At 40.6% G+C, this 11450-nt stretch overlaps 1 protein-coding gene across 1 annotated transcript in view; it reads right to left on the reverse strand.

Annotated features, from left to right (window-relative positions):
- Positions 1 to 227: 227 nt before the first annotated feature.
- Positions 228 to 11450, reverse strand: part of LOC106524545 (arf-GAP with Rho-GAP domain, ANK repeat and PH domain-containing protein 2) — a gene marked incomplete at its 3' end in the record, with an annotated part of 46329 nt that continues 35106 nt past the window's right edge. The window contains 1 exon segment of the mRNA XM_014018387.1: positions 228 to 421. Within this exon segment, the coding sequence (XP_013873841.1) occupies positions 228 to 421 (194 nt within the window).

Here is an 11450-nt window from a genome sequence, read left to right on the forward strand (position 1 = left end):
AGGACTCAACCAGCTGAGCTACAATCAGTGTGTGTGCCTGCATGTGCTTGTAGACTGAAACATTTTAACACACATATATATTTACTTTTTTCCCTCACATTAGACATTCWCTAGCATATCCGTTTCTCCCACCACTGCCGCTTCAAGTAGGCTTATCATCTTCCCTTCTTTTAGGCATGAAGCTGTCATTCTGTACAGAGGCGGTCCCGGTGGTGGAAAAGAAGTACCTGTTCTGTTTTGCAGAGCCTGACTTTACTCCCCACCAGGGACACCAGCACTCTGCCTTTGTAACCGCGGAGCTCCAGCAAGCCTCGCTTGTTTGTGGAAGAGAGGTGGGGAAGGCTGTCGGAGCGCTTCTGGGAGCTGCAGGCGGGGGGGCGCGTGGCCGTCTGAAGAGTTTCCATCCACTCCTGGCGCTCCCCTGTGGACACGCGCATGAGTGAGAAACAGAAACAGAGAAGAGAGGGAAGCAGATGGTAGATGAGGATACATGTGTGAAATGTGTAAAAGAGTGAATACAAGAAGGTGGGGGGGGGGTATCAAACAAGCAGCCAGAGAGAAAGCTAGACTGAGAGATTGGGGCATCCTAAAGTCTTTGAATCATAGTGGTAATTCATCATTTCTGCATGTCTTCAGTGAGTTACATTAGAGCTCTGGCTGCTAACGTGCAGCTGAACGCTGCTACAGAAAAATTCCGGTCTGAAAGAAAAAAGTCATTGAAACACAGGATGAGGTACAAATGGTGAAAATGAAGTCAGCCTGCAGTGAGGAAAATCCTGCTGTAAGTGTTGAGTCTAACTCTACAGATACAGAGTTCTCTCTCTTGTGGAGTTAAAGGCCAGTGGGGGCACCGAGAACATATATAAACTAAAGGATAAAGAAAAAAAAGAGATTACATTTAGAAAGAGTTCATAGCATTTACTTCTTATACCTCCACGTGTCAAACTCAAGGCCCACGAGCCAACTGCGGCCCACCACAACATTTTATGTGGCCGACAATTGTTTTAAAGCTGCATTAATGTCTTAAAATAAGCTGCGTTAAAGCCAGCATTAACCGTAAACTACATCTCCTATAATGCATGTTGATGATTTTTCCCATGAAATGACGGCATCTCACCACTAGGTGTAGGTGCACAGGGTACTTTATCTTTTACACTACTTTGACTGCGGCCCATTTGTTGTAAAGATAAAATGGATTGTTGTTTAACAACTGTTTGTTAGCAGTGCTCAGTCGTAGCAATGAGACGAGGAGCGTGACGTTTCCCGGTTAGTCTAAGTTAAATATGAAACAAAGTTAATTACAACTGGCCCTTTGAGGGTCAACATAATGCTCTTGAAAATGGGTTTGACATCCCTGCCTTACTCTATATCAACAACTTCTTTATTTTTTCTTATTACCATAAAGCAAATAAAGTAAAAACAAATGAAAAATCTCACAAAAAATCCAATTATGTTATTCTAAAATAAGGAAAAAATACAGCAAAACACAAAGTCAATTCTCTGTTGCTGATTCGACATCAAAAAGCAAAAAAAAAAAAAGTTAAATAAAAACTTAATTTTCTTGGCTTGAAAATTTGGCAGCTGTCATGAGAAGAGTGCACAAAATACAGCCACAAAAAGAGAAATCATAAAACTATTTTGCATGCAATGTATTGCCTTTAGGGCTGGATTTGACCTGCAGGTCTTAAGTTTGAGAGGTGTGACGGATTTGCACCAAATTGCTTTTAAATGGTTTTACGCAAAGACAAAAGAAGAAACCTAGTAGTTGTAAGTTGTATTACTGCTAGCAGCAACAGTGTAAATATGTGGTTTAGGGGAAGTTTTAGTACAAAAGTAGTTGTTTTGCCTTTAAAACCAAATTGTCCTTGAGCTAAATTCAGAATTTCAAATTTACTGTAAAATCCCCCCTCCTGTATCACCAYTCAGCTAAATAGCCCCAACACCGTGCAACACATCGTGTTCCCGCCAAGGTTTTACATTCAGACAATGTACACTCAAAAGGCCTGTCAGACATCTCCCTCTGCAACTTTTYGAACAGACTTAAAAGAAGACATGAAGCCGACATTGTAAAAGCCCATTCTCCTCCCGCCCAAGACACTCAGCTATCAAAGCCAGCAAAGTGGAAACACAAGAATTACCAAAGGATTGCAAACACACAAGCACACACAGACCAAACTTCACAGGTCCAAAGCTGAGCCCGCTGGGGCAGCTGTTCAACACAAGCCCAGGAAAAAAAACAACAAAATCAAATGAAATCTACAAACTGATATCAAAGCCTGCGATCAGCCGGGTAGCTCTTGCAAATTTGAGAAAGTCGACAGCCTTTTTATTTATTTTATTTTATTTTTTACTTCTGTATTTCCATTTATTTTTTCTTGGTGTAAAAAGGAGATTGTACACTTTGAAAGTTTTTGACAAATAAACGGACCTAAAAGCAAAAATCTACACCCCTCCACTCATCGAGCAACAAAGCAGTGCTTCGACAGAATGACAGGTCCTCATCCAGAATAAGTGACAAACAACATTTGTGTGACCACTCTGGCCACCAAACACTTCCTTKTTTTCTTATTTAGCAACCTTTTTTTAGGCAATTATGAATTTGAGCAAACAACATGACAGCAGACCCACCGAGCCGTCTCCAAACACAGAATTGATTTGCATTTGATTTGAAAAAAAGTTACCGGCATGGCAATTATTTCTTTCTATCTTTTTTTTTTGGTTTGAGTAATTGCTTCTCAGCTTGCATTTAATGTCTAATATTGTGCTCATTATGTGCCTGTCCTCTGGTACACACAAATCACGCCACCAGAATTAATCGAGTGATTACCGTGCRGGAAATATCAAAAAATGTTTGCAAGAGGTTAACAAATCACCCATCAGTGTAGGAACAAAAAAAAAAGAATAATGGTTGCAGTTGTAGTTTATTGATCTCAGTGATAGAATTATGTGTCTTTTCCCAGTTTTTTTTTCCCTTCGGCTTTTCTTTAACAAAAAAAAAAGTCTAAAGCTGGTGGGAACTTAGCATTGTCTTCAAGACACTACAGAGTGACCGATCAAACATCTCATAGGCTACAATCACACGGCAGGCAACTGTGACCCAAATCAGATTTTTTGGCCCATGTGTGACCCATGTTGGATTTTTTCATGACGGTTTGAATGAGACAAGTCAGATTTTTTTTTTCAAATCTGATCCAGGCCTTTTCAGTACCATACATGTGCCATACAGACTCTCCGTAAATTTAATGGATTTCCCCCAAATTTTTGCAGGTATACGGACGTAGAAAAGAAATCTTGCATTTTTTCAAATCTTACACCTTTTTTAACGTCTCAGAGCCTGTAAGACGTAAAACAACAACAGTGTTCCGCATGTCCGACTATTATTTATCGACATGCTAAAATGTAGCATCCATATATACTTTGTAAATACAGTAGTGCGCTGAATGCGACGTTGCGTCTTTTTCTGYGCATATGCCGGTCGCGTTAGTGCCATGGAGAGTTTGAGTCTGATGGAGGCTGCATTTAAAATATAATTTGAACGTTCACGCAAAAAATATTCGGATTTTTGCAGAAAATCGGAACTGTGCAAAAATCCTGCAGTGTGTGACCGTAGACTCTGTTTGCATAACAAACCTACAGAAGAACCAGAGTCATACTTTGCATGTTCCTCTCAACCATCACCTCACAGCCTGCCTTTGAGTGACTAAATAACAGAGATTACAGGCGACACCCTTTYCCCCTTCTTTCATGTAACACTCCACTCACCGCATCATCTTAAGTCAGCATCAGCTGTAGCTCCTGCCGCAGCGTGACCACGTTTGAGAATCGTGTTTTTGAACTTTTGTCACTTTTTTCTACCATCAACCATGAAGATACGGCAATGGGGGGAAAAACTGCTGAGTAGAAAGGATTTGGCACCAAAAATAACAGAAATAAAACAGCCGTATTTTCATGGCCTGTGGGAAACTATTTTATGAATACAAAGCAAGTGAGGTTCAAAGGAGGATTTTATTTTATTTTTTAAAAGAGGAGTTCAACATTTTAGGAAAAATAAAATTCCATGCATTACTGTGAGGTTAAAGYAAGAACTGCTGGGAAGTCTGGGGAGAAAAACAAATCTACTCTCTCACTGCCGGTTAGCATGTTTATCAAACATGTCCTCAAAGCATCTTCCTAATCCCATATCAATGTAAACTGGATTACATAACCCATCAAAAAGTGGCAACTATGAAAACATGGTTGGTTTTTGAAACTGACAGCATTTACATCCCATTTGGCCTGATTATGTCCCGATGTTTCCTGCAAAACCCAAAAAGTACCCTCAATATGAAAAGTACTGTTTTCTTTTCCCACAACCACAAATGATAATCCTTATTGCTGATTATACTTTTATTTTAGGACTCATTAAGTCCTGTTCACACAAGCGTAATTCAATTAAAATGAGAAAAACACAAAAATGGCTATGACTCAGTCAGTTTTACAATCAGCTAAAATGTTGGTGTGGTAGTAGCTGAGATACCCTCAACACTAAATCATGCAAGACCTTCTAGTAGTGATGTGACGTTCGCGAATGATCCGAATCTTTTGAACGGCTCTTTACAACAAACGATAGAAGCCNGACAGCATTTACATCCCATTTGGCCTGATTATGTCCCGATGTTTCCTGCAAAACCCAAAAAGTACCCTCAATATGAAAAGTACTGTTTTCTTTTCTCACAACCACATATGATAATCCTTATTTCTGATTATACTTTTGATGATTCAATTAAAATGAGAAAAACACAAAAATGGCTATGACTCAGTCAGTTTTACAAATAATCAGCTAAAATGTTGGTGTGGTAGTAGCTGAGATACCCTCAACACTAAATCATGCAAGACCTTCTAGTAGTGATGTGACGTTCGCGACTGATCCGAGTCTTTTGAACGGCTCTTTACAACAAACGATAGAAGCCGAATCACGGGCAGTAACAAGCCATTTGTAGTTTTATTTCTTTTATTCCTCATATAATCTTTATTTTTTCATAATTAAATCGCTCCCGCTTTGCCTTTTCATGGAAAACAGGCGGAGTTGTGGAGAACAGAAGCTCACGGTGAAAGGGGAGTGAGGTTTCCTCTTGACAAACACATGGTTCCACCCACGTGACAAGATTACTTCATTACGTACAGCTACGTGATGATGTATTTCCCTACGTGTTGGCGTAATACGTTCAAAATCGAAAGGCTCTATGACACAAACGGCTCCCCAAGATCCAGATCCCTTCAAAGAGCCATTTATCCCATCTCTTCCTTCTAGTGTTCCAGTAATTCAACCTCTTACTTTGGAAGGAAGTCCAATTTGTTAATAGTGCTTTAGTAATCTTTACTTAGACTGTCACCTCTTTCACAAGACAGGTCTGCAAAATCACCGTACAGACCAGTCCGGCTTTAAGCTCCCTTGGGTCATTCATGAAATCACAGGAGAAGCCAGCCAGGTCCCACAAACGTGTACGTCTTCAGAAATGAAACCAGCAGCGCGGAACCAAAAGAGGCATGGAGCAGATCTCAGCAGAGAGAGACCATCTTTTGAAACATCTTTTACTAAACATGCAAGCATCTAGCATCATCCCCACTGCAGACCAGATGTTTTCTCATCTCTTCACGTCTTCCTCCTTTACTGAGATCCCACACAGTGGTTCTGCTTTCTGTACCTGAACTCGTCTTTGGTCAGGTGCTTCTGAATTCACAAAGAGCTGGTATCAATAATGAACAGTCTTCTCAATTATTGACATCTCTTTACATCACTGCTCTTTACTGTCATTCCCCACCTTGCCTTCTAAGGTCCATTACCTGCCCTGCACTCACTTATTTGCCTGTTCATTTATTCAGGGCCTCCTCCTTCTCGGCTCCTCTCTTCTTTTCAACTGAGCTGTCAGCCTGACTGCAGTCGGCGAGATGGAGTAAGAGAGGAGACAGGAGAGAGGAGGAAAATTTAGGAAACTATAAACGGCATGTTCATTTGCTTGTACATGCATCTGAACATACAGAAAAGCCACAATTTTCATGGGGTTACGTTCTTCGACTTCCAAAGAAAACATGGGAAAAAACACAAATACTGGTTGCAGTCCAAAAAAGACCTACAGTGCATTTGGGTGGTAATGCGGTAAGATGTTTGTTACAAAATATAATAATTTAGCTTGAAAATTCACAAAAAACACGAGAAAAAAAATGAACTGACGTTCCTGTATTTACAGTTTCCGCAAAATTTCGGTGATTACCGTGACCTACTAGTAATTAGTTTCTATGAATAAAATCTGCAAAAACTGTGAAACACAACTTTGAGGGGTCTTTGCTGTGTTTTTCATATGCTAGAATATACCAAGTAGGGGTCTCTGCAGAACGTGTTGTCCTGTGGGCGGAGACGGCCCAAATCATCATTGACCAAGGTCTTGATGTGGGCTGAGATGGCCCAAGAGATGTGATTGGTCAGATTGATGGTGGGGTATGAGGCTGGAGGCTGCGGGGAGTAGCTTGGTCGAGTCAGGCAGGAATTAACATATTTTGTTTGTTTGGTTTTTTTTKGATTAATTTAGTCATAACTTGAGAAAGGAAAGTGCTAGCTGCACGAAATTTGGACGTTGTACATGTGAAAGGATATATAACAATATGGCTTGGTCAAAACATCCCTAACCAGCCTGTAAAAAAATATTGATTTTAGTGATCTTTCTACAGGCTGGTAAGGGATGTTTTAACCAAGCCATATTGTAACACATCCTTTCACATGTATGACGGTCAAATTTCATGTAGCTAGCATTTTCCTTTTTCAAGTTACGACTAAAATTAATCTTAAAAAAACGTTGCTTCCTGCCCGACTCGATCAAGCTACTCCCTGCTGCCTCCAGCCTCCTCAAATCCCACCGTCAATCCAACCAATAACGTCTCTTGGGCCATCTCCGCCCACCATCGAAACCTCCACCAATCACGGGTAGGGCCGTCTCCGCCCACAGGACAAAACCTTCTGCAGAGACCGCTTACTCAAATATACACTACCTTGCCATAAAAAAGGTCACACACACTAATATGTCTTTGGACCACCTTTAGTTCTGATTACGGCATGCATTCACAATGGTGTTGCTTGGATAAGCTTCTGCAATGTCACAAGATTTATTTCCATCCAGTGTTGCATTAATTTTTCACCAAGATTTTGCATTGATGATGGTAGAGTCTGACCGCTGCACAAAGCCTTCTCCAGCACATCCCAAAGATTCTCAATGGACTCTGTGGTGACCAATCAATGCGTGAAAATGATGTGTCATGATCCCTGAACCACTCTTTCACAATTCCAGCCCCATGAATCCTGGCATTGTCATGTTGGAATATAGCCATGCCATCAGGGAAGAAACTATCCATAGGTGGAATAACCTGGTCATTCAGTATATTCAAGTAGTCAGCTGACCTCATTCTTTGAGCACATACTGTTGCTGAACCTAGACATGACCAACTGATGCAACGCCACATCATAAACCTTTGTTAAACCCAGGTGGAAACTTTTTTATGGCTAGGCAGTGTATGCTCCCAATTTGATCTCACAAAAACATGATTGCTTGCCTAAAATATGATTTCACTCCATATGAAAACAAGACCTGACCTCTGAATGGGTATAAGAATGTTCTTTACTGCTTTCTGTCTTTAAAACCCAACAACCACCCAGCTTCACTGCTTATTAGGGGATATATACATGCTCTGTGGACTATCTGAAAGGCTATTCCACTTTACCCAGAGAGAAGAGACAAAGAGAGAGGCATATAATCCTCACAGAAAGTGGATGAGATGAGAGCCAGGTCCACTCAGCGCTCAACAGGGATCTTAGAAGCCACCCACACAGTCTCTAACTACAGCATTAAAAAAGGAAGAGACAAAAAGAAATACACAAAGCAGATGGACTGCAGCCAGTTTCTTTGTTTTCTCCTGTTTCAATCATTTCTTGTCAAAACGTATGAAGAGAATTTACATTTGCAATCAAATCCTCATCCTTGATGTTGAGCACAATACTGTCAGCTAAATGCTAACAACCAGTTTTAGCTAGACTGCAGTTTTCACTTCCAGTGGTTCCTATGATCATCTGCTTTCAATGTGATGCGTCGATGCCCTCTGAAAAAAATAACCGTCCATGATGAGACGTTGGCCATTTCTAAAGTGCTAAATGAAAATGCAATGCACCCAGAGTTCAGGCCATGGTTTCTGTATTGATTTCTGTGGTCTTTCCTATTGATTGGGTTGATTTGCTTTTCGAAATGTGTTTTAAATCTAAATTAGAAAAATAACAATCGCAACAATTTACACCTCTTTTCCATTTTAATGGTTAAAGAACCATTTGTTAGGTTGGTTCTGTTAGGTACCATTCGTTCAATTGTTTATTTTTTTGTCTTGCCTGTTTTAAACTCTTTGACTAGTGCGTTTCTAGTACGACCATGGTGTCAAAACACACAAAATCACGCAAAAGCCAAAAATGCAAAAAATCAAACATTGATGTATTTTATGTTTTGAATAATGAATTATGAGTCTTTATTTTTGATTCTCAATTTAAAAAACAATTGAATGAGTGGTATATAGAACCAGTTCAGATATTTTTTTTATTTTTACTTTATTAAAAAGAGAAACAAAATGTTCAACTATCAACAAATCTGACAGCTGATAACAAAATAAAGCAACACACATATTGTCTCAACGCTCTTTTTAAAACCCATTATGTCTAAGACCTTGTAACTCATTTATTTTTTTGCTTAATAGTGAAGAAATGTTGCAAATATAATTACCCGATTGAATAGTAACACATGAAACCTCAGCCCACACAAAGTTTATTCATTTTCAAAGAAACATTTTTTGTTTGCATGTATTTTTGGAGTTTTCAGTCCAACAGAGCGAAAATGCAAGAAACTAAACTCAAAGATTTTTTTTTTCTTTTGGATAATGCAACATCCAGTCACAACMAATTCTGATTTCAGCATTTTCACAGATATTTGTTAGAGTTTTTAACAGTAAGGTGCTGGTGATGGTGGTTTTGGCTCATGAGTATGTAGAAATCTATGGATTTTTCAAAAACGGTTTCAAACTATCAAACACCCCCATACATAAAAGAAAAAGTCCAACCAAAAGGTCCTGGGCAGTTTATAATTCTGCACTTGTTCCGTTTCTGGCCTCCTCCCAAACACATTGTTATTTTTACTCACCCGTTCTCTACATCTCCCTGACCCACTCTATGTTATCTCAACCGAAACCAACATGTGTTCACGAGCACTCGTGGAAAAAAGAAAAAAGCGTCGGAAAACAAATCGGCTACTCTTTAAAACCAAATACTTGAAAAATCTCTTTTTTTCCCCCAGCGCATTTGTCTATAGCACCCCCCCCCCAACTTCACCCGCAAACACGTTCCCTCTGCATCCTGTCTGCTCTCCATCACTCTCTCTTTGCCTTCCCTACTTCCTTCCTTCCTCTTCCCATCGTTCCTCTCTTGAGCTGACAGTACCTGAGGGAAGAGGCCACCTGCGGACCAAGTGGGGAATCAGCCGACAGCTGTGTGCACACTCTCTCCGGTGGCCTTCAATTATTCACTCACTTCTCTCCCCCCCCCTCCTCCCCTCCCTTGTCTCGTCTTCACTCTGCCCTTTTCATCTCTCCCTGCCGTCGCTGCCTTTACTTCTTGGTCTCTTTTTTTTTTCTCCCCCACACAGAGATTGGATGTCTGCCTCTGCAGCATCATTCACTCCTGTTATTCCCCTGCTTTCTCTCTTCTTCTGCACCTCTCGCACACTCCTCTGACCATCACTCCATCATTTTGCCCCACCACCACCCCGTACGACTGCATCAGCCCCACAGCTCTTTAACTCCACTCCACTAACCTACTCTTTTCTCTTTCCCTCTGTCTGCTTCTTTTTCATGTGTTTCCCCCAAAGATTGATGACTCTTCAGCACGAGGCGAGCGGGCCTGTTTAAAGATGCATGAGGTGATGAGGCCAAGTCCCCCCCCCACCCACACACACACACACACATTCTCTCTTCATTCCTCCCAGCTTCTTTATCCTGATAGCAGCCGCCGCTTCAGCGATAGGCTTCCCGTCGCCGCTCCCCCGAAGAGTCAAAGCGGGGGAGGGGGAGAGGCCACCTTCAAATCAGACAGCTCCCCCTCATTCTGGGGCTCTTGTCAGGACGACTGAGTGTGACGTATGACGAGCGGCGGGCGGTGATAAATGATGCCGCCGAGGAGCCGTGACTCATAAACAGACAAAAAAAAAAGGAGCTGGTCATCGATACGATGGTGCGGCGAGCTGACAAGAGGGAGGAGAGAGCTGTGCTGAGCGTCCGCTGCTCGGTGTGGAGGGGGAAAAAAAGATTGCAGGAAGTTTGAAGGGCAGGCTGATGGGTATATTGTTTCTTTTTTTTTTAATAAATCAGCAGAGAAGCAAGAGTGTATAAAGAAAAAAATTAAAAGCCTAGCTCTCCTTGAAGGATTATATACTGACAAGACACATTTCATTGTAWAGTTTTAGATCATAACATCAACTTATGCTGGTCCAACTTTGAGCAAAATATCACACTTTGTCGGTGGTGGGCACAGCTAACCAAAGTATTAGCTTCACTAGCATCTAAACCGCTCCACAATTTCCTTAGTTCCRCTAATATTAMAAAGTTAAACCAATATAAAATTAGGGGAAGCTAAACCGCTAATATTTATCATATTAACATCCYGTGTGTCAATAAGAACATTGCAAAAGAACATTTTTTTGCAATAAACTCATACAAAGCTGTCTGCATATGTTCAAGCTGCAAACAATGCTGGAAAACTGAAACCATGAGTGCTTAGCTTTGCTAATAGCAAAGAATCAGAACTGTGCCCACCGCTGCTCTTGTTAATGTCAAAGGATGTATTGCAGGCTAATTGACTCTGTACTGCTACCACACTAACTTTAAGCATAATATCTGGCTGAATTACAGCCATTTTGTGGTTTTACAACATCATTTGTCTGTCAGTTATAAACATCTTGAATTGGACAGACTCAAAAAGTTGATCAGCTTTAGATGGATATCCAGTAATTATAGTCGAAAAGTTTTATTAAAACCCACCTAGTGGTTCATGAGAAATTTTGCTAACAGACAAACTGGGTCAACTCCAACAGTAGCTGCTACAGTTTTAAGCAAAGACATTTGCATTCTGTTAGCACTTGGAACATGTGTTGCTGATAAATATAAGCTACGAAGACACCAAATTTTAGCGCAATATCTGTAAAAATTATTGTTATTTATTTTTGTGTTGTTCGTGTTTGGTTAGCTGTGGTGGCCATCTTGAATTGGATTGGTTTTAAACCTATTCAGTTGGAGATGTGGATCCAGTGATTCTAATCTGAAGGTTTCATTAAATTTTATTAATGAGTTCATGATATATTTCGCTAAAAGACACACACACACACACACACACACAC

The sequence above is a fragment of the Austrofundulus limnaeus genome, unplaced genomic scaffold (assembly GCF_001266775.1).
Source record: "Austrofundulus limnaeus strain Quisiro unplaced genomic scaffold, Austrofundulus_limnaeus-1.0 Scaffold191, whole genome shotgun sequence".
NCBI lineage: Eukaryota > Metazoa > Chordata > Actinopteri > Cyprinodontiformes > Rivulidae > Austrofundulus > Austrofundulus limnaeus.